This window comes from Phocoena sinus, chromosome 15, assembly GCF_008692025.1.
Source record: "Phocoena sinus isolate mPhoSin1 chromosome 15, mPhoSin1.pri, whole genome shotgun sequence".
NCBI lineage: Eukaryota > Metazoa > Chordata > Mammalia > Artiodactyla > Phocoenidae > Phocoena > Phocoena sinus.
Genome location: NC_045777.1, coordinates 82,937,990 through 82,965,205, shown reverse-complemented (window position 1 = coordinate 82,965,205; position 27,216 = coordinate 82,937,990). Strand labels below are relative to the sequence as shown.

The 27,216-nt window shown below is 43.1% G+C and overlaps 1 protein-coding gene across 1 annotated transcript in view; it reads right to left on the bottom strand.

Moving 5' to 3' along the window:
• BAIAP2L1 (BAR/IMD domain containing adaptor protein 2 like 1) overlaps positions 1-26,691 on the bottom strand; it is a 94,867-nt gene extending 68,176 nt beyond the window's left edge. The window contains 2 exon segments of the mRNA XM_032603898.1: positions 3,536-3,611; positions 26,421-26,691. Coding sequence (XP_032459789.1) covers positions 3,536-3,611; positions 26,421-26,471 — 127 coding nt within the window. The 5' untranslated portion in view covers positions 26,472-26,691.
• Between the last annotated feature and the right edge of the window lie 525 nt (positions 26,692-27,216).

Sequence of the window (27,216 nt, the reverse complement as noted above, 5' to 3'; positions counted from 1 at the left end):
GAAAGTTACAGTTTTTACTACATATATATACAAGTTCATGAAATCTAATGCTCTACTATACTATTGTTTCATAAGACTAAGGATAACTGCAAAGCGTAATTATAAAAAAGAGCAGTAACAAATAGCATTTATGTAAACTTTCCAAATCATTACTTAAATTAATTAACCTACCACACTACATTAAGACATAGGGTGGTGATGTTATCACCCCGTTTCACGAAGTAGAGCACAGAAGAGATATTCTGGGACATGCCCAAGGTCAATGGCGAAGCAGAGGCAGTGCACACAACCCCGGCAGTTCTAAATCATGGTGCTTTTTGACTCTTTGGTCTCAGCTAGCACTGAAAAAGAGATGACTCCACCGAAAAACAAGGTTTATAGCCAGTAAACTGTCAAGTTAATATATGTAATATTTTAGTGGGAAGATTTAAAATTGCAAGGTGCTGATAAGCTGAAAAGCAAATTAATGGGGGAGAATGGTAATACAGGATTACACAACACTTAAATAAAATTTTTGGTTTGCATCCACACATTGGAATTTTTCCATTAACTGTTGACTTATGTTTAAAACTATTTAACCTTCTTAGTCTAGTAAAATATCCTGCTTTTATGATAAAGCTGCATTAACTTAAAAATTATAATTTATCCAGAAAAAATAAACTAATATTTTCATAATTCTGTCCCCTTTTGTGGATATATTAGAGATTTTCTACCACTTACTGTTTTAAGGAATGAAGCTTATTAATTTTTAGTGGTTGATCAACTACTTCATCAAGCTAAACTACACATTTCTACCAGAAAAACTTTCCTTAAAGTATCAATATGATTTCAATAGGTTACAGTTCTGCTCAAAAGCCTTCAATGGGGGGCTTCCCTGGTGGCACAGTGGTTGAGAGTCTGCCTGCCGATGCAGGGGACACGGGTTCGTGCCCCGGTCCGGGAGGATCCCACATGCCTCGGAGTGGCTGGGCCCGTGAGCCATGGCCGCTCAGCGGACGCGTCCAGAGCCTGTGCTCCACAACGGGAGAGGCCACAACAGTGAGAGGCCTGTGTACCGCAAAAAAAAAAAAAAAAAAAAAAAGCCTTCAATGGCCTCCCACTGGCCACAGGGTAAGCCTGTCACACTCCAGAGTTCATCGTAGATTTTTACAGTCATGGCCTTCAATGAATCACACCTCCCGGAATTCCCAGGTGGTATAATTGTCTAGGATGCTGAGCGGCTGTTTGGTCATGTGACTTGCTTTGGCCAATGGGGTATGAGCAGGCATAACTCCCACGGGGCTTGTACTCTTGGGACAGCCAGCTATGCCTGAGAGAAGAAGTGAGCTCAGCCCCAGTCCACTGCAACTGCAGAGTCCCAGGAGTACAGACAACTGCACTGCCTTTACAGGACGACTGAAAATAATGAACTATTGTTGTCTTAAGCCACCAAGCTTAGAGGCAGTTTGTTATGCGGCAATAGGTAACAGATGCTGCATCCAAATGCATTCATAGCAGGACCTTATTCCACCTTATGTTTTACTGTTCCCTCACAGTTCTCACCCATGCTAGCGTGGACCCCTGGTTTCGGCTTGGATGCTGTCTTTTCTGCCTGAAGCACTAGTAAGCAGCGTCTGCCTACTGAAACCTAACGTCTGTCAGCTGGCTCAGCTCCTACACGGCCTCTGCCTGCTCCATACTCCACCGGCCTCCTCTCAAACTCCTGGGCCGCTGCTCGGCCTATGCTCTTCATCAGCTGTGCTGCTGCACTGGGCTATAATCTAACTGTTGACTGCACACCTGGCATCCTCGACTATACTACAGATTCTTACCAACGACTTTACACATTTTATTGAAGTTTCTCCATGGCTTCAGCCAAAAACAGATGGCCTGCAGAAATCCTGGAACACATTATGAAAGGCAGAATAGGCCCCAGGAGGTGTTAAACTGGTAGAGGCTGCTGGGGAGAAGCCCTGTTAGCAGGAGGCTAAGCTGTGGGCTCTTCACTGCGTCACCTTGTAAAACTCTGCCTCAGAGAGGCAGCTCGTGCTAGAAAGAAAAAAATCACTGCAGGTCAGAGTGATTTCCTTCCCGGGGATGGATAAAGCGATGACTTTGTGGTCTGGTGACTAGGTAATCATCAGGAGAGAGTCAGCTTCCAAAACAAGGCTCCAGTTCTTTGAAGGAGGGAGGGGGCACCCATAGAAGTCACTGGTACGGCTAGAGGGAGAGGGAGGGAAATCTCAGGCCTGCTGCATTTCCTGACACTGAACACGTCTGGCCAAGAGCACAGAGATCCAGAAGGAAGTCAACAAGCAGTTTACTTTTGCAGTGACTGAAACGATAGTTCGTCCATACTCCAAAGTCCCGAGTCTCGCCAGCACCTCCCCTTTCCTGGAGCAGGCTCACACTGAGGGTGTGAGGGCGCAGGTTTATTTTCAAAACATCATCGGGGAGCAGCCAAAGGTGGGGTATTGTGAAAGAGAGAAAGAAGAGGGGAAAAAAAGACACAAAGCTTGGTCTGAAGCTTTCTTCAAATCTCAAACCGCTGGAAACTAAATTTTCTACTTATGTTACGTGCTGGTCTTAGTGAACCAGGGTAGATGGTAAAACTGGGGTCTGAATATTTTGGGGGTGACACTTGCTACATATGGAGAATTGTTCTGACCCTGTTAGAATTTGGTGATTGTTAGCATCTTGAGTTTTCAAGGTGATCACTGATAAGGGACTTCCTTGATGGTCCAGTGGTTAAGACTTCACCTTCCAATGCAGGGGGTGTGGGTTTGATCCCTAGCTGGGGAGCTAAGATCCCACATGCCTCGGGGCCAGAAAGCCAAAACATAAAACAGATGCAATACAGTAACAAATTCAATAAAGACTTTAAAAAAATGGTCCACATCAAGGTGATCACTGATAACGTTCCCCTTTTGGGAGGGGAATGCATGTGTAGATGCACATTGGCTTCCTCAGATGAAATCTGTTCAAACCAGCAAACAACTCTGGTTCACAGAGAGACAAAAGCCAATGCCTGAGTTCATTTTAAATTAAGCACTCATTTTGAAATGAGAATCTAAGTTCAACCTTTAATTTAGATGTCTTTCCATTCAGGCTAAACATTTTATTTCTCATATTACTATCAAAAGTGATACACCCAAAGACAAGAAATTCTTCTACATAAATAAAAAGGAGAATAATTCCTATGCTTCAGGATCTTAAAATTTTAAGTACACTTTTTATATACGTTATTAGTTTACAAAGAATTTGGTGTAAAAAGTAGAAAACATGTTTATGTCAATGATATAAAAGATTAAGCAGTGTCAAAAAGCAAAATCTGATATTTAAGATATGTCACTTTTGGTAGCCTATTATTCAACTTACTCATTTCAAGTATACTAATATCCTATCATTGCAAAGTTCTACAGATTAATTATAAATGGTTTCTACCAATTTAAAGATATTTTAAAAATTCAGTAGCAAGCATTTAAAAATAATTAAAATATTTAATGAATGGCTTTCATATGCATTCTATATTTATAAATTTAGAAAACAGACTTACCATTAACAGCTTTTTCATAATTTTTTCCTAGGTTTATTAAATTTCGTAGCCCAGGATTGAACTGTTCCATAACATTCTGACAAACAAACAAAAAAAACAAATTAATAAAATAAGCGAACAGCAGACCAAGCAATCTTTAGATGGTGTCACTGCATAGCCTAGGATACCCACGTGTGCCTGATGGTACCGTCCACAAAGTCATGATCTGAAAGTAGTGAAGAGCACTTCCATCCTAACTGATGGAGTAGTGAGGTGCGTGTGACCCTGGCAGTTCCCTGCCTGCCCAGGAGCTGCCTAGAATTTACTGTAAATGAAGCAGGTAGCAGACATTCCATCTCTACAAAGTACACCCTGTGGGGGCCATGAGTCCAGAAGCTGATGCTCCCTTTTGGGTTTAGGTAAGTTAATGGCTGTCATGATAGTGCTAAGAAACAGGGGCGCATGATAGGAACTTAATTATACGGGCAGAGTTTTGGCTATCAGTAGAACAGGAATTTCCAAGAGATGTTGTTTTTGCTCTGCCTAATTACTGGGGAGGGGATGGGGGTGGGTGTTGCTGACGGCCCTAAGACATAGGCCAGCCTAGAACTTTCTTTCTAGGTGGTCACTGGCATTTTTTCCCAGCCATCAGTTCATTCATTATTCACAGAGTGTGCGGTAGGTCCTGTGCTCACAGCAGTGGAGGGGGAGACGTGGTTTCCCATTATGGACTTCATGATGCTCTATCTCTGCAGATGTCATGGTTTTCATTTTTAAAAGTGTCATTTCTATATCACCAGAAGGTCATAAACATAGAGAGAAGTGCTATGACAAGTATAAAACAGGCAACTATTTAGAACATTGGCCTAAATTTAAAATGCTACCCTAAATCTGAAGTACAGACAAGAAATCATTCCTATGGGTCTCTGGCTTCGTGACCCAGAACACACGGTGACAGTATATCTGTCACACCTACAAACCATAAGGTTCACAATATGAATCATTCCAGATAGACCAGCCAAATCCCTTTACCCACCTCCCAAAATGTGTACCTTGTTTGTAGAGGACCAAGCAACAAAAAGAATAAAAAACCATACAACATCCAAAGCGGCAGATACTTGACACATGACTCTTTGGGATAAAAAGGTCCTCCATTACGAGTTAGTAGAAAAAGACTATAATAACTTTATTAGACAGTATAACGGCTTATCGTGAAAAAGAACCCCTGCCCCAACCCTTCCCCCGCCCCCCGGCCTTACACCCACATAACAGCTTGCTTGCAAGAGCTCTTTTGTATTTGCTGCCATAGTTTTGATGAATATTCTTGACTTCTCAATTCTGGACAATAAGTACTGGATTTCTGCTATGGTAGACAACCCTACTTTCCCTTTCCCAGTCTCTCCTATATAATTAAATAACAGTTTCCTGGTAAATCAACAGTCAAGGTTTATTATGACTTTGTAAATACTGGTCACTACAATGCAAGGAATGTAGAAGAAGTATGCTTCCTTTCTTGATATACTCTTTTTGTTTCTCCTGGGATTAATAATTGTCTCATTCCCACCCCCACCTTAGATTTTTCTATGTATCTACCTTAAATGTTTCCACACGCTCCATCGGATCTCATAGGAGCCTATCACTGTTTTTCAAATGTACAAAGCTGTCAGCTAATCTTCCATTCCATTTTTTCCCCCAGAACTTCCTCCAAGGACTCTCCGTCCTCTTACTCAGTCTGGCCTGACCGTTCCTGCCACACTGTTGCCCTTGCATGTCCCTTTCTGGTCCCCTGTGTGACAGTCTCATTAGCTGGATTCCACATCTTCCTCCTTCATTTATTTTTTTTATTTTTTATTTTTTTGCGGTACGCGGGCCTCTCACTGTTGTGGCCTCTCCCGTTGCGGAGCACAGGCTCCGGAAGCGCAGGCTCAGCGGCCATAGCTCACGGGCCCAGCTGCTCCGCGGCACGTGGGATCCTCCCGGACCGGGGCACGAACCCGTGTCCCCTGCATCGGCAGGCGGACTCTCAACCACTGCGCCACCAGGGAAGCCCCCTCCTTCTTCATTTATTGCTATCTGCTGGAGGTCATTCTCCAAGAGTGACCTAAGAAATGAAGGAGGTAAATTTGAGTCCCCACATGTCTGAAATTATCTTTACTTTGACATTTAACTGGTATTTCGCTGGGCTGTGTATTACAGGTCGAAAGTGATTTTCCCTTAGGATTTTAAAGATATTGCTCCAGTCTTCAATATCCAGTTTTGCTATTGAGAAGTCGGCTGTCATTTGTATATGACTTTTTTTTTTTGGTGGGGGGCAGGTGGTGGGAGGGGGCTTGTTTATTTCTGGAACCTTCCTCTTTATCCCTGTGCTCTGAAACTACCCAATGGCCTGTCTCAGTGTGGGTACTTTTTTCATTTATTTTACTGGGCACTCAACAGACCCTACCCATAGAGAAGATTACGTCCTTCAGGTCTGAAAAGTGTTCCTGTTTTGATTCTTGCCTCTTCATTCTCTGGAACTCTGAGGAGGATTTTGTATGACCTGGATTTATTCTCTAATGATCTTACCCTTTTTCTCTGATTTTCCACTTTTTGTTCTATCTCTGACAGACATCCTCAACTGTACATTCTAACTCCTCTGATGCTTTTCAAACTTTTGATATATTTTTAATTTGGGCTCTTTCAGGTTTTTTTGGTTATTCCTTTTTAAAAGCATCCTGTTGTTTTATGGATACAGTATCATCTCTTATCTGAATAAACTGTAATTTGGGGGATATTTTCTGCCAGTTCCCCGTACTGTCTGGTTATTTCTTCTCATTGTTTGGTATCCAACTGTCTTTTGTGTTGGAGGCTTTCCCCAAATGTCTGGTGATCCTTGACTGTCAGTTTGTATGTAGGAGTAAAGCCCTAAAATGTTGGCTGGGAGTGTGTGCGCATGCATACAGGGTGGCTACTGACCAGTAGGCTTCATTCAGAGTGACTGGACAGCAAGTCAGCTGCAAAGAAACTGGCCAAGTGACGGTAACCAGGGGCCACTGGGTCTCTCCAGAGAAGTTTCTAATTTCCTATCACTGGGCGGGGGAAGGGGCAATCACCAGGTGGTCAGCTTTCCCAGGTCTGGAAGGGGGTTGGGAATCCCACAGGTTTCCTGTGCTGATTTTTCCTGAATTCCAGTACCTCAGCTGGTGTTTCCAAGTCAAGAGTGCCTCTGATTCAACACATCCTGAGACTGAATCTCCAGGCTGCCACGCCAAGGGCGCAGCTGTAATAGTGGTGGCTGGGGCAGGAAAGGGGACCTGGCAGTTTAACCACCTGTGTAACTCCTATTCTAGCCCTGAGTGTCCCCTCCATCTCTACCTTCTGTGGGGCCTGTTCCCCAGCCTTTGGGGTTCTCTGGGGTGAAGGGCTCAGCTATCACTGGTACTCCTCTCTGCAGTTTCTTTCAGTTCTCTTAAGGCAGTTTACCACACCTCCGTCCATTTCTAACAACCCAAATTTCTTTAGGCCTTTTGTCAACTGATATTTCCTTTTTCAGGTCTCTACACTATGGATTTACAGGCGTTTTCTTTAAGTTCCTTTGCCATCATTTTAATGTATTCTCAAAAGGAAGAGAAGGAAAAGACTTGAGGTCAATAGGCCACGCTTAACTGGAAGTCCACTCAGCTTGTTTTCCTGGAGCCAGTCAGCTGTTTGAGCCTCATTCACAACCAGTAGCCATGAAGCTCCAGAGCCAATGCTGACCCCTCACCAGTCCCTCTGCAAGATGGTCAGCCTCAGTACCTGATCACGGGGACCTGTCGCCACAGCTGCTATTTCTATCATCTTTCCTCAAGTTCTTTGTTTTGTTTTTAAGCTTTTAATTTCGAAATAGTTTAAGAGTCACAAGAAGTTATAAAAACTGTACAAAGAGTTCCCATGTATGCTTCCTCCAATGGTAACTTATATGGCCATAGTACATCATCAAAACCAGGAAACCAACATTGGTACAACACTATTAAACTATAGACCTTATTTGGATTTACCAGTTTTCATGTCTCTAATCTGCAGGGTGTGTGCTTTGTTTCTATGAAATCTTATCACACGTATAGATTTGTATAACAGTCACCATCACCACAGTTATTATACAGAACTGTTCCATTAGCACAAAGATCTCCCTGATGCCACCCCTATACAGCCACACCCTCCCCACCAATCCTAAGCCCTGGCAACCGCTGATCTCAGTCACAAAAATAGTTTTGTCATTGTGAGGATGAAATATAAGTGGGTCACCGTATGTGACCTTTTGAGATTTACTTTTTCACTCAGCACAATGCCCTTAAGAACCATCCCAGTTGCTGGGCGTATCAAGTTTGTTCCCTTTCTTTGCTATCAGTGGTCCAGAGAATGAATGTATCACAGTTTAGCCATTTAACTGTTGACCATTTGGGTTGTTTCCAGTTTTTGGCAATTACAAATAAACCTGATATGGACAATCATGTACAGGTTTTTGTGTGAACGTGAGTGTTCATATCTCTAGAATAAACACCTGGGAGTTCAGCTGCCACGTCACATGGTAGGTGTACATTTAACTTCATAAGAAACTGCCGAACTGTTTTCCAGAGTTGGCTGTACTATTTTACATTCTCATCGGCAATGTATGAGATTTCAGTAATTTTTAAAATCTAATAACTTCATTAGAAAATGGTTGCTTTCTAATAAAAAAACTATTTTTCAAATACCTCATCTACAATCCTTAAAATAATCTTACAACACCAAGTCTGGATGGTAAGAATATAAGTTCTAATAAAAAGATAAAACTATTCTTAAAACATCATTTAAAATTCTTAAAATAATCTCACGTGGCTGAGTCTAGATGGTAACATGTATAAGGAAATCAACAGAGCAAGCTCCGTCCTCTAGCAGATAAGCAGTTACAAAAAGAAGCTAAGATCTGTGTTTTTTCTTAAGATTATTCTTTGTTCAGCATATTCAAATAATGGGAAAGTATAATTTGATTTCTTGATATAATTCTTGAAATGTTTACATATAACTCCCATCTTAAAATTTCAAAAACCATGAAATAATGAGAACTTCCAAAGTTAATACCAAGCATAAACCACTATCCAAATGATTCAACAGGAAAAAAGTTCAACTAAGACATGAGACTACAATCAGCTTCAGAGAAAATATAAGAATTTTTAAGCTTGTTAAGTTCAACATACACTTCAATTCTTTATTTTAGGTTTAGCTACAGAAATGTTTCCCCTGGAAATTCTGGCCTCTCTGAACAGTGGAAAATCCATTTCTACACTGGCTGTTGGCCATTAATCTAGTTATTTTAGCTGAAGTACATGTTATTTTTAAACCCAGGAACAAAAAAGCAGTGCGCTGTCATATTCCACAATCCATAAAATTTTTACAGTGGATGTCCTTGTGAATTGGATGGGTCCTACATTTTGGAGGGAGGGCAGCAGCTGGGTCAAAGGTCATGCTGTGTCAAGGCCTGTTAAGACCTGAATTGTTTATAGAGCCTCAAATGTAGAGAGAATCACCAGCAGTAATGACCAAATCCATTTTAAGTTTGGCGCTAGGAATAAAAGGTTTAAGATTCCAAGTACAAAAACAAAATAAAGGGGTGGGATAGGGAGAGTGGGAGGGAGGGAGACGCAAGAGGGAAGACATATGGGAACATATATATATGTATAACTGATTCACTTTGTTATAAAGCAGAAACTGGCACACCATTGTAAAGCAATTATACCCCAATAAAGATGTTAAAAAAAATAAACATAAAAAAAAAACAAATTATAAAAGGCATTATCGGGCCAAGAAGCACTATTTTGTTACTATCTATAACAAAAGCTTAGTATGTATCCCAACAGTTACTGCTTGGCAAGGAGGATAATGTGGCAAACCACTTTGAACCAGAATGAGTTTCATCTTCATTCAGGGAAGAATATGGACCATCTAGGCTAAAATAAGATGACTGGCAACATCACTGTTGTACCTGTGCTGTGTCTCATAATGAAGAGGGCTGGTCCTATCACAAGAGCTTCGCAGCACTGGAGAATCAGTGCTCAGCTATTTCCAAAACTGCTGAGGAACAGGCCACTTGGACCCTACAGGCACTTTCCACCAGATTTCTAGTTGGTCCATTTATCTCATACATTTCCTCTGCCGCCTGTACCATTACAGATCATAATTTTTAAACGAATTATACAATCTTACGATGCTTTTTAACTTTCTCACCATTTAGATTTTTCTTTCGTTATTGAAAAATTATTACCTTTACCAGTATGAAACTATAGACTATGAAGCATAAATACAATTACGACTAGCTAGCTAGTTAAACTGAGCTGATTTTAAATTCCTAAGAATTAGCTTCTCTTTCCATTTCTTTTTCCAGTTCTCTACAAGACCAAGGACAACTTATTTGATATTTTCAGTGCTTAATTTTCTCAGTTGAAAAGTGTGGGTTATATTTACACTGGAATAAACTTTAAAAGTGACTTAAGAATCTCTAATACAGAGTTTTTTTATAACTTGATTCAGGTACTGTATGTCTCTGAAAATTTCGTTATTTTATTCTAAATAATCTCATACAAATTAATCTAGCAATGTCACAAATGCTTAAACTAATCAAGGCACATTTTAATTCCGTGTGACAAGAATACCTGTTCATAAGGGCTAACTGAGAATACTTCTAGATAGAAGTCATTTGTAAAAAATCTCACTTCCTCTTGCATGTGTTGTCGGAAGCTACTGTTCCTAGACTAACATCATCAGTATGTAATTATGTCCCCTGCCTTTAGGGAAAGTACTGACGAGTAAATTTGGCAAAAAGGCAGATGCCTGTGGGCTAACTGATGGTCAGAAGAGCCATGTTTTTCATACCCATCTTGAAAGGGGAGCAGAAGCCAAGTAAAGGAAAGTTAGACAACTAAGATGTTTTTTGTTTGAAATATTGAGCTAGAGCAAAAATACTCATATTCAAAGATATAAATACACAAAAATGCTTCCCGTCAGTCAAATGTGAACAATGTTTTGGCCCCCTAGTCTGTATGATCTATCTAGGCTACCAGCTAGCAACTTGTATTACGTATCAATTTGTATCATTTATAATTTGTAACATGCCACCCTAGTAGCAATGAACCTGAGGGGTGGGGGAATATTGCATAAAAAATACTTTGGCCTTGAGTCCTCAGGCAAATCGCATCCCTCCGTGCTGAGCCTCAGTCTCCTCCTCTATATGGGAAAACCTCTAATTTCCACCTCATGAGGGATACGAGAATTCACTGAAATAATAATATTTATGGAGCACCTATTGTGTGTTCTTCAAGGCACCTGACAGTGCACTGAATCAACTGTAGTAATTAACGTTGCAAGACAAAAGACAGAAAATATTAGTCAACTCTTCAGATGGCTGAGCATTCCTATTTACACAGAAGTCTCCAGGCACTACCGCTTCCTTTCTGTAACATGAAAACAAACGATCCGGGCTCTCCTGCCTCAAAGCGTCACGTCAGGATGAGAGAGACCGTGAACGCAAAAACTTCCAGAAGTCTGCAGTACAAAGGAAACTGGAGGTGTAATTATTATCTGCTTTATTCAGTTCAAAACTCTTTATTCTTTTTCTCCTTTTGAGATACATTTTGACACTCTGCAGCCTACATTTCAGGCTCTGTGCCTAGCACTTCACACGGGTTTGCTCATTAGATCCTAACAAGGCGATGGTTATCCTCCCCATTTTACAGATGAGACGTGAAGCTCTGAGATGTTAAATGTAAAAACCTCACCGAAGGGCTTCCCTGGTGGCGCAGTGGTTGGGAGTCCGCCTGCCGAGGAAGGGGACACGGGTTCGTGCCCCGGTCTGGGAGGATCCCACATGCCACGGAGTGGCTGGGCCCGTGAGCCATGGCCGCTGAGCCTGCGCGACCGGAGCCTGTGCTCCGCAATGGGAGAGGCCACAACAGTGAGAGGCCCGCGAACCGCAAAAAAAACAAAACAAAACAAAAACCTCGCCGAAGATCCCACAGGCAGTGAGAGGCAGAGTCAGGCCTGGGCACTGACTTTGCGCGCACCACTCAGGCCTCCAGACAAGTTCCTTGAGAATTGTGCAATAAGGTGGGATGAAAACGCTTTTATGACAGAGAGCACTGTTTTAGGGTGAGAAATTATGGGAGTCTCTACAATAGTTTTTCTTTTTGGATGCCTTCTTGTAATCTTACTCCTGATTTTAGATGAATATAATTAATCTTCCAATAGCATCACAATATGGACCGATTCTACATGGCAAGTCTTTCCGATCTTCTTTTCTTTCCCTTAAAAAAAGGAGGGAGTGGGGGAGAAAAAGAAGATTCTCCAACTACCTGCAGTCCTCCCAAGAATTCATAATGGTTAACACTGTCATATTAATTTCCTTTGCTGAAAAGAAATCAAAACGTTACAGAACGACACTGCAAAACCACAAGGTGTTTCGGCCACCCTATCCAAGTCTCATATCCCTTTTTCTTCTCCCCAGAGAACCATTAGTTAAGACTGTAAACTTTCTAACTCATATTTATACACACATATAGTCAGGATTGATAAATAATTTTGCTTCGTACATTTAACAAAATAAACAGTATCATGTAATACATTTTACATCCTTTTTTAAATTCAGTGTTATGCTTCTGAGACCTGTCTACCGTGATATGTATTAACTGGGTTTATTCCGATTTAACTTCTGTATGGTATCCCTTTGTGATGGCTAATTTTATGTGTCTGCTACAGTACCTAGTCAATTGAATACTAATTTCGGTGCGGCCGGGTAGGAATTGTCGATGTGGCTAACTACCAGTAGACTTTAAGAGATTACCCTCAGAAATCTGAGTGGGCTTCCTTCAGTCGGCTGAAAGGCTCTAAGAATGAAACTGGGGTTCCCTGAGGAAAAAGACCTTCCGCTCGGAGACTCCAGGTTGCCGGGCTGCCCCCCAATTTCACACCTTCCAGGCCGCACAGCAGCACGAGCTGGTTTCTGGACTTCCTCTACTGAGAGACATTTAGGCAGCTTCCAGGTTTTTGCTAACACCAACTGTGTGGCAAGAAGCTGTCGATGTCTCCTTGTGCACGTGGGTGAGAATTCTCCTAGAAACACAACTGCTGGGGCATGGGGTACGTGAAGATTTTTCGGGTTCGTTAGCTACTGCCGGATACTTTCTCCGAAGTGGCTGCGGCAATCTGTGCTCCTACAACCGCTGTGCTATTTTACCACAATCACCAACACTTGGTGTTATACTTTTTTTGCCCAATGGGTGAAAAACAGTACTTTTTTTTTTTTTTAAGTACAGTAAACCGTTTCCCTTGTCAGCATTAAAAAAGGGACACAGGACTGGAACTATCTAAGCAGGGGAAGAGAAACAATGAAAGGTGGTTTTATCTTCAGCTCTCAAGTCTATCATGGAATAAAGTCATTAGTGACTTTTGTCCTTTTCACCACAGGGTAAGAAGAGGCACCAAAAGCATGGATCATGCCTGCAATCAAGCCAGTCTGGGCTGTGGCCTCCCCTCCCTACCCCCATCTCTGTGCTCCAGGACAAGGGCCTCTGGGCTGTGCTCGGAACAGGCCAAACCAATTCCACCGCAGGGATCCTGCACCTGCTCTCCTTCTGCCTGGAGGCCCTTCTCCTGGATACCCGCCCACCTGGGTCTCAGAGACAGCTTCCTCCACCCTCCTCCTCCTGCCCTCTCTCCAGCTGTTTCTTGCTTCTCTTTCATCAAAAGGTTTGTCACTACCTTACAGGATATTACCTGTTTACTCTGTCTCCTTAGTAGAAACTAAGGAAATTAAGTAAATTAAGGCCAAGGACCATTGCACCTCCAGCACCAAGAACAGTACCTGGACTATCTAATGCCCAAGGTATACTTGCAGCAGCAGTTTTTAAATTCTTTTAAAATTACATGAGACGTATGTGCTCGTGGACGGATCAGCTGCATCATGTGCCTTCAGCTCGTCTGAACACACAGACGCAATAACCCGGTGGGCTCAGTAGCTACAGCAATTGGTGGAGTGAGGTAATGCACTGCTCGCAGATTCATTAGCTCAACGTAACAGCTCCAACAGAGGCTCATAGAAGCTGCAAGATTCTGCCCTCTACCTACTAAGTCGTAACAGGCTTACAAAATCTCCAAGTGCCACATCCTTCCTTGTGAACTTTGCTTCCCAACCCTATGTTTTTCCAAGGTGACATTTAAATTACTTTTTAAGTATTAGGCGATAACACAGTCCTTAAAAAAATACGTTGCTGGAAACAACCCAAATGTCCATTAACTGGTGAATAGATGAAAAAACTATAATTTTATAGTTTATAAGTTACACCTCAATAAAGCTATTAAAAAAAAAAGCAAAAACAAACAAACAAAAAAAAAAAAACAGCAACAACAATCCAGCAACAACAAAAACCCTGCTCTTCTCGACATCCCAGGCTGCTATGGGTTCAGGCTCTAAATCCTCAATGCTGAGAAATACCACAAAGCTGTGGTTTCTAACTAGCCTGCCCACAGAAGACCCAGATGTGCTGAGATGCAGGCCATCCTCTGTCCTCTGTGAACACTGGTCCAGGACCAGAGAGAACAATGCTCCCGGTCTGCAGAGCATGTATGCCCATGTAGCTGTTAGCAGCAACTTCCGCTGCTCAATCAGTTAGATCCATTAGTAGAAAAAGATAACCCAGCTATTTTGAGACCAATCTCCTGCTTGGCAGTTATCTTTCCAGCTATGATTGGGGAAGGAGTTTGGCAAAAATGTTTCTCCATTTTCTTTTTCTCTGGCAAAAAATCATTACCGTGTCCCTCTAGAAGGACAGTTTCATAGGAAATCTTCAGCCCACAGAGGGAACCCCACTCCATGAAACTTTCACTATGACTTAAACACTGTTTTGCCTTCCTTCTTCCTTTCCTTTCTTTATTCATAACCAGGCTTTGGTTTGTAGATAATTATTTCTGCAAAAGTGGTCCTTCAGGGCTTCCCTGGTGGCGCAGTGGTTGAGAATCCGCCTGCCAGTTCAAGGGACACGGGTTTGAGCCCTGGTCCAGGAAGATCCCACATGCCATGGGGCAACTGAGTCTGTGCACAACTACTGAGCCTGCGCTCTAGAGCCAGTGTGCCACAACTGCTGAAGCCCGCGCGCCTAGAGCCCATGCTCCGCAAAAAGAGAAGCCACCGCAACGAGAAGCCTGCGCACCACAACAAAGAGTAAACCCTCTCGCCACAACTAGAGAAAGCCCGCGTGCAGCAACAAAGATCCAATGCAGCCAAAAATAAAAAAATTAAATTAATTAATTTAAAAAAAAAAAAAAAAGTGGTCCTTCATTCAGAGGGCAAAGGGCATGCCAGAAATGAAGCCACGAGGTGCCAAGGGTTCCATGGCTCCCCCCCCACCCCAGCAACATGACCTCTGCACCAGAAGCCACTGGGCTAGTGGTCAGTAAAGAACAGGGCCACCTCTTTGGGCTTTGCCTCTCCTAGAACATTCTGAGAGAGTTCTGAGAGCATCTGGTAGATCCCAAGCTCCTTTAAGAACCAACCAAGTGATGAGAACCAGTGTGATCAGAACCAGAAAGGTACGTCTTGCTGCTTCTTAAGATCCGTTACTAGAAGCAATTACATCTCCGGGACCTTTTATTTCATTGGTTAAAGAAACAGATTTCTGTGACAAAACTCCACCTTCCCTACTCATTTAGGCAGCAAGAACTGCTCTGAAGCCAAAGCACAATTAAGCAAAACAAAAAGGTCCCAATATACTGGTGTGAGAAAGAAGTGTGTTCTATAACTGTTCAAACGTTTTGGAAGAAATTATCAAACATGTCAAGAAAATGAGGTCCCAGAGCTATCCCACCCAGTAAACTAGTGTACTAGTTTTCAATTGTTATTTTTAAAGAAAATTGTGGAGGGAGAACCATGTTATAGGTAATCAGTGTTCATGACCATCTGATAACATAACTTGGGGAAAAAAAATGGCCTGAACCCTATTCAACACTTTCAGTGAAAGAAAGTTTCATTTTACTTTAAACACTAGACAAAAGTTTCACATGTGTCTATGAGGGGAATCATTTGAAACCACGTTTCCTTGTAGTTTTTTTTTTTTTTTAATTTATTTTTGGCTGCATTAGGTCTTCGTTGCTGCACGCGGACTTTCTCTAGTTGTGGCGAGTGGGGGCTACTCTTCGCTGTGGTGCGCGGGCTTCTCATTGCGGTGGCTTCTCTTGTTGAGGAGCACGGGCTCTAGGCGCATGGGCTTCAGTTGTTGTGGCACACGGGCTCAGCAGTTGTGGCATGAGGGCTCTAGAGTGCAGGCTCAGTAGTTGTGGCACACAGGCTTAGCTGCTCTGCAGCATGTGGGATCTTCCCAGACCGGGGCTCGAACCCGTGTTCCCTGCTTTGGCTGGTGGATTCTTAACCACTGCGCCAGCAGGGAAGCCCTTCCTTGTAATTTTAAGTATAGATGATTACACTGGGTCCAAGGTCCAGCAGGTGCTATAACTCCATATAGCTGCATGTATTTCCTGGCAGCACTAAAAACCCTTTCCAGGCTGAGAGTAGGCAATCCTAGCTTACTAACTGCCAATGCTATCAGACATGGTAGCAATGTCTGGCCCACACTGGCCTCCATCAGCAAGAGGATTTGGGGACCCTACCCCAGATTTCAAGCAACTTTTGGACCTTGAACTTCAGAGGAAGTAGTACCTGTGAGACTAAAGTAAAAAATCACTTCTTGGGCTTCCCTGGTGGCGCAGTGGTTGAGAGTCCGCCTGCCGATGCAGGGGACACGGGTTCGTGCCCTGGTCCGGGAAGATCCCACATGCCGCGGAGTGGCTGGGCCCATGAGCCATGGCCGCTGAGCCTGCACGTCCGGAGCCTGTGCTCCGCAACAGGAGAGGACACAACAGTGAGAGGCCTGCGTACGGTAAAAAAAAAAAAAAAAAAAAATCACTTCTTGAAACTCCAGCTATGATAATATTAGCATTCATTTTTGCTTGGTTCCTACAGGTCCATGTTCTTATTTGAAAGAATGGAAATAATCCTTCCTATAAGCCACAGTGCTAGGACAACTCTTACATAACTTTCGATCAGAATCTGGAAATTTGCTTCTTTCCTGGTATTTTTGCGTGTGTGTGAGAGAGTGAGAGAGTGAGTGAGAGAGTGAGAGAGAGAGAGAGAGAGATCATGGCAAGTATTAGAGAACACGTACTTATATATCACTCCACTAACTTGTAAAGTCCTCACGTTTGGGCCTTTGAAACAACTACACATTTGTTCACTCTTTATTACACACATACAGTGAGCCTAACCTTATGTTGGATGTACAGAACCCAAAGATGAATGAGGTAAGAGTTCCAGCCCTTGAAAATGCATGGTTGGGACTTCCCTGGCAGTCCAGTGGTTAAGACTTCTCCTTCCAGTGCAGGGGATGCAGGTTTGATCCCTGGTCGGGGAGCTAAGATCACACATGCCTCACAGCCAAAAAGCCAAAACGTAAAACAGAAGCAATATTGTAACAAATTCAATAAAGACTTTAAAAATGGTACACATAAAAAAAAAAAAAAAATCTTTAAAAAAAAAAGAAAAGAAAATGCATGGTCTAAGGGAGACAGGTATGATAAAATACCCAGGCAATCTAGATTGACATGGTGAAAACAAGAAATGCAAAACACCTTTAATATAACTTGAAAATCATTTAGAAATATATAACTTTACCACAGATAGATGGCATGTATTAAGGAAACAGTAACTGATTAGTTACTGGGTTTAAAATAGCTGTTGACAGACATACGCTTTGAAGGCTACAGGGCGCGCTAGACCATTTGGTTAAGTGTCCTTGCCTGCCTGGTTATTATTAATTTTAAAAGGTGTGTCATGGAATAAAAAGCAAGCAATGAATTTACAGGGAAGAATGTCTCATGTGCTCAGTTGCATGTGTTTAGAAAGTCCCCAAGTACTTAACGAGCAACAGGAACTTTACCAGATCAAAGTATAGTTGACTCTTGAACAATACGAGGCGCAGGGGTGCCCACGCTCCCCACAGTTGAAAATCTGAGTATAGATGGCCCTCCATATCCACAGATTCAATCAACGCGATGGTGCAATACTGTAGTATTTACTATTGAGAAAAATCCAAGTATAAGCAAACCTGTACAAATTCAAACCCGTGTTGTTCAAGCGTCAGCGGTAAATTGCTGATTTCCTATCGCAAGCGACATTCCTTTTTTTAGTTCACTAGTTCTTTCCAAACACCACTCTTACATAATATCTGGAATAATTCTAATGAACTGCCCTCAATAAGATCCTGTGAGACAGGTCGTTCTGCTTTGCATTAAAATCCCAGCCCTTGAGACTTCCCTGGTGGTGCAGCGGACAAGACTCCATGCTCCCAACGCAGGGGGCCCAGGTTTGATCCCTGGTCAGGGAACCAGATCCCACATGCATGCTGCAACTAAGAGTTAGCATGCCACAACTAAGGAGCTGACAAGCCTCAACTAAGTAAGGAGCCCGCCTACCGCAGCTAAGACCCGGCGCAACCAAATAAATTAAAAAAAAAAAAATCCCAGCGCTTGCAATCTGAGAAATATTGTTCAAAAACCCAAAATAATGTAAAAATAGTTCAAGTTTGTTAAATACAGTTCTGATACCAGTAAGGGGAATCAAAACTTCTAAAACTTTTGTTTTGTTTTCATCTACTTCTCTCATGTAGCCAACTTTCCAAAGACTTCTTACAAACTGCCTAAGAAACTCTTCTTGACCTTAACCTGTTCATACATCGCTCTTTTCCTCCTTTCTTCCAATACTGGGACAAAGCAAACAAAGTCTGAAGAACGGAACTGGTAAACGCCTCTGGTACTGCTGGAGGTGGGGGGAAGGAGCAAGGACGCAGAATTGACGATCCGGGGCAGGCCAAGGCGGAGGGGAAAGGCTGGCATTGTTGTCCTGTCATAAACTATAAACTTTAGAAAAGCACAGGCTGTTTCTTCTCTAGGGTGGTTTCCAGTGGTGACCACAGTGCTTGGTACGGCCTGGGGCACAAGAAGAGAGCTGCAGAAGGAATAAATGTAGGTGGGAAGCTTAGTTAGTGCATCCCTAACAGATGCTCAGAACGCGGTAGCTGTGATTGTTAGTGTCATCTCAGTTTCACTGGCCATGAAGCAGGTGAGGATTTAGTTACAACTGTGAGATAAGCATACATCCGTACTTATTCAACAAATATTTCTGAGTTCTTACTGTGCCATCAGCACAATGAGAGATTTCAAAAATCCTCAAGGAGTGTACAGCTCGTCGATTGAGAGACAAATTTGTGCCAATAGTATTAATACTATTCTTTTACCTGCCTATGTGTCAGTCACTCTACTAGATGCTGAGGATAAGCAGTAAACAAAACACATGAAAATCAATGCACATAGGGTGGTACGGTCCAGCAAACACAAGCTACTACTGCTCACAGCCAACACACTGTTCTAAGAGCTTTCGTTCATTATTATGTTTAATCTTCACAACAACCGTGTGAGGTGGGTACTATCCTCACCCTTGTTCACAGATGTGAAAACTGAAGGCAAGGTCAAATGGAGGAATATGGCATTATCAAGTACATACCAGAATCTGGGGTAACACAAAGGATGGACTGGTTTGCTGAAGAAGTCATCTGTCTCAGGGGCACAACAGTTGGACTGTCATGTAAGAACAGCGTTTTGCATGTTTAAAGTGTTTACACACTTAGAAATATATTGTACCATCAGACATAGTTACGGCCGGCACCTCAAGCTGCTCCAAGTGTAAGATGAAGCCCGTAAAAAATACACCATTTGGTCAATTGAAACCATTAAAAAAGTTTTTTTTTAATTGCAGCACTTAAATATAAGGAATTATCATTGCGATTTTCCTGATTCTCTTCTGTCATTTGAGTTTTTGCATCCAGAAATGGATTGGTCTGTTAGCTTAGGTCTCAGGCATCCGAGAGGTGACCAGGGTTGCCTCTGGTCCTCCTCTCCCCTCCCTTCCCCCAGCCCCCCCCCCACCCCGACTGGAGCTTCTCTTCTCCTAACTCAGGAGGGGGCTGCTCCATCCGGAAGGTCAAAGGGAAGCACTTAGGGTGGCTAGTAGCTGGACTTGTCATCTGAGATCTGTCCTGACCCACACCCAGGTCTTTTTCATGTTTATTATAGGCAATATGTTCTTATCATCTGAACTTTTATCCCTTCTTACTTTGGTTGTTAATACCAATTTTGTACCTTTTCTGGTCCATCTTATTGCTTTCGTACAGTTCAAGGATACAGCTGCACCTCGAAGTGGATCAGCTGCTTGCAACATCAGGAGTAAGACTTTGAAAAGATAGTTGTAAGAACTAGAATTTGGTTCTCAGTTTTGTTGAATTTTTCTTCTGTTGCACTCATAGTCTCAGGTTAGTAAGAGTTTAAAATGTACCCGCATAAGTAAAAATTAAGAGAAAATGGTAAGATTTTAAATTAGGTTTACCCTCAGAAGGTTAATTTGTGAAACAGAGGTAGAAAGTGGCACATTTTACCTTAGTTTTTAAGACTTTTTATCCATTAAAATGGAATAGATTTGTCAATTTCTAGGGGTTTTTTTTTTAGCTTAAGTATTATAAAAGTAACCCGCTCACACAAAATGTAAACACCCCAGAAGGTAGACTGTAAGTAAGAAGTAAAAGCCCCCTGCCCCCTGCCCTAGAGCTAACCACAGCTAGCCGTTAATATTTTTGTTGGAGGAATTGCTACTGTTTAGGGACTTTTAACCCCCAAATTACTATATAAATAAAACCAGTTTGAGCAACAAACCCAGAAGTATCTTCACCCACTGGCTGTTCTCTCTCAGAACACAGCTCTAGAAGGCCCTGAGCAATCCCTTACATCTCCGAGGGGTGCTTATTTATTTTGCTTCCTAGATTGGGAACACATTCTGGTAATATTTTTCATTTATTTTGAAACGAGAGAGAAACCAGTAACATTTCATCTCATTTCCACAACTCTTACCTTTAACCATAAAGATCTGAGTTACAACCAGAACACAGTCCTTAAAATAATGATAAACCAGAAAGTCCGACTCAAGGTCTGGAAAACATAAAGAGAAGTATAAAATCAAGGCTGAGGAAAGTGAGAACAGAAACATACAGGCCTCAGGGGCCACAGAGCTGTAATTACTCTGGACACATCTACAAGTACAAAGTTTATAAGGGAAATTATAGCCGGTAGTGCTAGACATGAAATCTAGGGTGTTCTCCCAGCCAATGTCCACAAGCTACTCTATGTTATAGGTATACACGTTCTACTACTTTTTTTTTAAACCCTCTAAAGGTTATTTAAAAAAAAGAGAAAAAAAGGAAGCAGTTTTAAAAGACCTACTTAATTGGTTGAGGTTCAGGAAAGGTACATTCTCACAGGATCAGATTACAGCATAAATTGGGGCAAGTTTTCTGGAGGGCATTTTGCAATGTATCACAAATATGCTCTACAATGTTTACTACCCTTTGACCCACAACTCCTGCTGGGGATTTAGTTTAAGGAAAAGATCCCAGATTTGTGCAAAGCTTTACCTGCAATGATGTTCAGTGCAGTACTTTAATAGCAAAGTATTGGCAACCATCTTACATCCAAGAAAAGGGAAGTGGATCAATAAATTCTGATGAAGAATGGAGAGTCATCAAAGTGATGAAGCACACAATACTGACTGACATGGAAAGATGTACTGAAAGATACTGCAAAGAGTGGCAGTAAGAGTTAACAGTGTGGGATTCTAGGTGACTTTTACTTTTGGTGTAAATATTCATAGAAATTTTGGAAATTCTCTGGTATCAGAGAAAAATATAGTTTTAAAGAGCCTCTGAGGTTAAAACCAACACACACATGTAAATTAATAAAACATGAATGACTGTGGGAAATGCTGAGAAGTATAATCTGGGGGACTTATTCACAAACATGTACAATCTAAGTGGGGAGAAGACCCAAATTAAAAATAACAGGGACTTCCCTGGTAGTCCAGTGGCTGGGACTCTGCGCTCCCAGTGCAGAGGGTCCAGGTTCGATCCCTGGTCGGGGAACTAGATCCCGCATGCATGCGGGATCTACTAACTACAGTGGAGTTAGATCTACTAACTACAACTACTACAGTGATATGGATGAATCCAACAGACACATTGGCTGAAAGAAGGCAGACAAAATAAGCCAAACTAATTAGCGCTGCTAGACGTCAGGAAAGCAGTTATCTTGGAGGGGACACAGTGACTGGCAGGGGCCATGAGAGGGACTCTGCGGGCTGGTCGTGGTCTACTTCTTGATCTGGGTGCTGGTTACACACGTGGGTTCAGTTTGTGACAATTTAGTGAGCTCTATACACCTAAGCAAACCTTTCAGTGGGCATATTAAAGTTCAATAAAAAGTTTTAGAAATAAGAATGGATAAACAACAAGGTCCTGCTGTATAGCACAGGGAACTATTAAACCAGAATGGAAAAGGATTTTTAAAAGAATGTACATATATGTATAACTGAATCACTGTGCTGCTGTACAGCAGAAATTAACACAGCATTGTAAATCAACTATACTTCAATAAAAATAGAAGTTTTAGAAATAAAAATATATACATTTGCAAATGTTAACAGATAAGTTAAATGAATATTTGTGTTGCTTTTATAACGATTTTTACTTTTGAAGTGCAGAATAAATACCTGTGTGGAATGTTGAGGGGAAAAAAATCCAACTGGTTGCAATTGCACAGACATTAGGTTTCCCCTGCAGGTCTGCCTGCAGCTCATTACGATAAAAGTGCAAGGCAAGAATTAATGCCTAATCCTGGAATAATGTCACAAGTGTAAACTCAAAAGCAACCTGAAACTCGGTGTCACAAGCCCAAGTGGCCCCAGCCTTCATTAAAAGGACGTTGCTGTCTGCTTAGCAATGTTATTGTAGCTCTAAAACCTCTTTCCAATCAAGAAAAATGTTATGACAAGAAAGGACATTCCGTGTTTGGCTTTGTGTTTTCATTTTACCTACAAAAAGCTACAATACTGGCTGTGCAGTTTAATATTCGATACCTGGCAACGCTTTCTGCCGCTACCTGGCACCTGATTCTTACAATCCCCTTTTTTAGTCATCATGGAGCCAAGAGCAAGTTGTCTGGTCTTCTGCAAGTCCCATTTTACCTTCAGCATACCTGAAGAAAGTAGTGCTATGGCGGGAACACATGAAGGTATCAAGTAGCCTACACAACAACAACAAACAGCAACTGAAAGCTTCAAAAGCTAGACCTGTATGCCACAGTCCACACTGGAAGCCAACCAGGCACGGACTTTCACTTACATGTCCCCACTTAAACCCAAGTCGAGAAAATAAACCACCCTTACACAAACAAAACCTAGCACATAGGCCTAGACTGCTCGCTTTACCCAGTGAAAAAGTACCTCATTTTCTTATTTAAAGAAAGGTTTGTTCAAAACATGTCAACGATGATGAGTTAACGATGACAAACTTCTGCGTGACATCTTAGATGACTGAAGTATGAAAATGTATTTGGTTTGTGCATTTGTTGGCCACTACAAGCTAACTTTCTATACAAAAAAGGAGAGGGATGGAGGCTGGCAGGGGAACTGGCATGTGGGCACTGGTCTCTCACAGACTTTGGGCCTCACTTTCTCAATGGTAAACAAGATCCATGTCCACCTAGACGGCTGATGTACACTTCGAATGAAACACAGTGTCAAGGGAGGGAGAGGGGAGACTGGCACAGGACAGGTGCTAACGAAATTAATTAAATGTTCATTTATTCAACAAATATGTACACCTACTAGGTGCCAGGAATTGTTCTAATTGCTCAGAACACAACCAAACAAAGCTTCTTTCCTTTGGGAGCTCACATTCTAGTTGGAGTAGGAATAAACATACATGATAAGTAAATATATATTACATGCTAAGGTCATAAGCACTGTGGGGAGTAGGGGAAGGTAAAGTAGGCTTAGGTGGGACTGGGAGATGGATGGCGTCATCTGGGATTTTAAAGCTGTTTGAGTGGGACTCTGAGAAGGTGGCATTTAAACAAAGACCTCTGTGTCCCCTTCCCCATCACTGCTGCTTCAGCAAGATTAATGTAGGGGTGACATCCCTGGATGACATCACATCCAGCCCTCCTCAACTTCCTAAGACCAAGAGTTCTAACTTCTAGGAAGGTTGTGGTTACTTTTTTGCGTGTGTGTGGTTACTTTTAATTAAGGGGTTTTTTTGAACTTTACTTCTTCCTTGTACCACTAAAGCATGTACTCATTAGAAAACCATGCAAAATCACAAGCAAGCTGCTGTGGGAAAATTATGGGCATAGTATAGGCTGAAGAGTGGGGAGGGAGAGGGATCTTTGGCTTAATTCTAATTAGCAACAGTGACACTACCTGACATTTTGGGACTTACTACCATGCCATTTGTTTGTGACGCCATAAAATACACATCTTCCTGGGATTTAGCGTGGCTCTCCAGTAATCATTTGTCTAAGTATACATTTTAGAAAACTCAGCAAATGTTTAAATAAATATTTAAAGGTATTTGATACTGCATACAGAGGATCACACCACTTTATAATTCCTCCTTTTCTCTAAAGAATTTATTCCTTTTTTCCAAAGTTAGAAAAATTTGAGTATTAAAAAAAATCTAAAACCCATGTAAGTCATAAAATCTCATTTGCAGGTGGCTTTTGTAAACACACCTGGTTAGGTTATGTTTCTATTAGTAAAACATTCTAGTTTGCCAGGTAACATAAAGGAGATCTCTTTTCTAGGTTCATCAACACTGCAGGGCGATTTTTACCATATTAAACTTAAATCCTTTTCAGCTTTTGTCTTTGTGGGGCGGGGTGGGGTGGGGGAGGGGAAGAACCCAAAGAGGAGGTGGTGAAAGGATGGTGGGTTTTCAATCAGACCTGTGAACGTAAAATTTCACTGCATTTCCATCATAGTCAAAGCGTGAGCTAGCAGCATCCACTTCATAGATTACATATAAACTTGTTATCTGGAGCTGTAAATTATTATCCCACCATCCCAACCTAAACATGACCCCAAACATTAACGAGGAAATGGTGATTAAAGTCAGTCAATAAACATCTGTGAGCTTTTTGTATCTTTTAAGACACCTGGGAGTAGAAAGCAATAAGGTACTGGTCTCTAATCTTCAGTGTATTACAACCTTTCAAAATATGAAAATGATTTACAATGCTTTATGTCTATAAATACACATAACCAAAACTATAAAATCCACACTTTTTCCCTCCTGCCTCAGTTCTTTGAGAAATGCGACATTGGCATTTGTGACACTGTAATTCACTTGAGTACACTCCCTCCACTGAGTCACCACTAAAAGTGAAAGTCAGGAAGAATTGGGAGAAAAAGCAGAGAAGAGTGACTTCAGGATTGCATGCCAGAGTTGGTATCTCAGGTTGGAAAGATATATGTGTCTGTGTTTTGGAGGCAGGAGGAGCACAACTCCACTCAAATTTGCAATGATCTGCATTCCTCACAAAAGTACAGTTTTACCGTCCTTAACGGGACAGTCATCAGAGTAGCCACTACTCCCAAGTCCAAGAGTAAAAATGTTACATTTACACACTTTATCAACATGCCCCACTTCCTACCCCACCATCTTCAGGATCATTTAAATATTAAACAATCTCAACCCAAAGGTAAAACTTTAACATTCAAATTTCTGGGATTTCTAAAAACTGCCCTCTATTAAGGAAACATGAACAAGGAACGGATTTTGGTCACATTTACTTAGTGAGCCCCAAAATACCATGACAACTGTACCTACTGTATCTACCTATGCAGTATAATCTACATATGACAGTATTTGTGTATCCAGATGAAGGGAACCAATCTTTTAAACTTCGAAGGATTATGAAACTATTTTCATGCTTTTATCCTTAGCCAACAAAAGTCAATAAACTCTGATTTCAGGAATTCACTCAGACCTTGCAAAACTAGAAACTAAATTTTAGGGTTAAAAAAAAAATAAACTATAAAAATGACCCAACTGTGGGTCTTTAAAATGGCTACAAATGCATTTAGAGAACTTGAGTTCCATGAGCCTAAGCCGAATTAAAACAAAAGTTGTTTTGTATTCTATTAATATCAGATGATTAAACACATATCTTATTTCAAGTGGAATTCATTTATAAGTACTTAAACTTACTAAACTGGCCACTAATCCTAAAACTGTTCCTCGTAATAAGTGAAAGTTAAGAGAATGACCATCGACGCATTCCTTGAGGTTAGGTCTATTTTATTCAAACCTCGGGCGTTCTTTGACTCCCATAACCTCACAAAATAACCGACGTCTAAAAAGCCAAGCTGAACTTAAAGCTGTGTGAGGCAGGGTCGCAGAGGGAGCGCCCCCCGGGGGCCCCCGCGCCGAGCTCAGCTCACCTGGCGCTTGTTAATTACCTGGGAGTTTCCCCCCTACATTCTCAGAGGAAACTCGAGCTTGGCTCTTTGCTCTCCGAGAGCTTAATCGCCGCAGCCACGCCGGCGCGGTCACCGACCCCAGGGAGAAGCTGGGGAGGAGGACGCGCCCCAGGGGCGACACAAGACGCCCCCGCCCCCAACTCTCCCCACAGACGTTTGCTTGTGAAATGTGTAATCTGTTGGGCGTCTCCAGCGCTGGGAGGGGAGAGGAGGGGGAGGGGAGAAGGGGAGAGGATGGGGGAGGGAAGGACATTCCCGCGTAAAGTCCCCTCCTCACCCCGGAGGTGAAAAATCCCGACCGTCTCCCCCGGCAAGGACTGCCGGCCGCCGGCGGGGCCTCCCCACTTCCCCGGCCTCGAACCCCCGTGCCTCCACTGTCCCCGGGACTCCCGCCCTCGAACCCCGAACCCCGGCACTCCCAGGGTCCTGGGCCGCCCCGGGCCAGCTTACCCGGTAGGTGCTCTCCGTGAGCCGGTTCACCTCCTCCGGCCCCCGCGACATGGCTGCAGCCGCCGGGCTGGCGAGCGCGGGAGAACGCGGCCGGGCCTCGTGGCCGCCAGACCCTGGGCGGCGGGAGCGCCGGGGCGCGGCTGAAGGGCCCTCGAGGGTGGGCCGCCTCTACAGCCGTCGGCCGGGGAGTGCAGGCGCGCGCCTCCGCGTCCGAAACGTCAAAACTTGCAGCGCTACCGCCACCACCACAGCCACCCTGGAGGAGCTGAGGAGAAGCGGCCCAACCCTTCTGGAGCGAGCAGGGCTGGCCAAGCGGCCCCACCTGAGGCGGGCGGGGTGGGCGGGGCGGCCGCGAGGCGGGGCGGCCCGAGTGGGCGGGACTACCCCACCTGAGGCGGCAGGGGCAGTGGGAAGGAGGCGGGCCGAGCGGGCGGCCCGTGGTGGGCGGGTCAGTGAGGCCGTGTGGGCGGGGCAGAGGCGCGCTGAGCCAAGTGAGCCGAGCAACCCTTCTTGAGGCGGTGGGTGGGCGGGGCGAAGGTGAGCTGGGTCAACTGTCCCCACCTGAGGCGCACTGGGCTGCTGGGGCGCTGGGGCCCGGACCCCGCGAGGCTGTTCTGCTTGGAGCCCATACCGAAGTCCGTCAGGCCTTTGTGGTCCTAGAGCCCTGTAGTGCCCTCTCAGTGCGGGCGACGAATGCCCTGACACCCACGCTCTCCGCGGGCGCTACCCCCAGCTGCCTTTTGGGGACTCGGAAAGAGGGTCCCACGTCCCCCAGTTGTATTGATTTCCCTGCTTG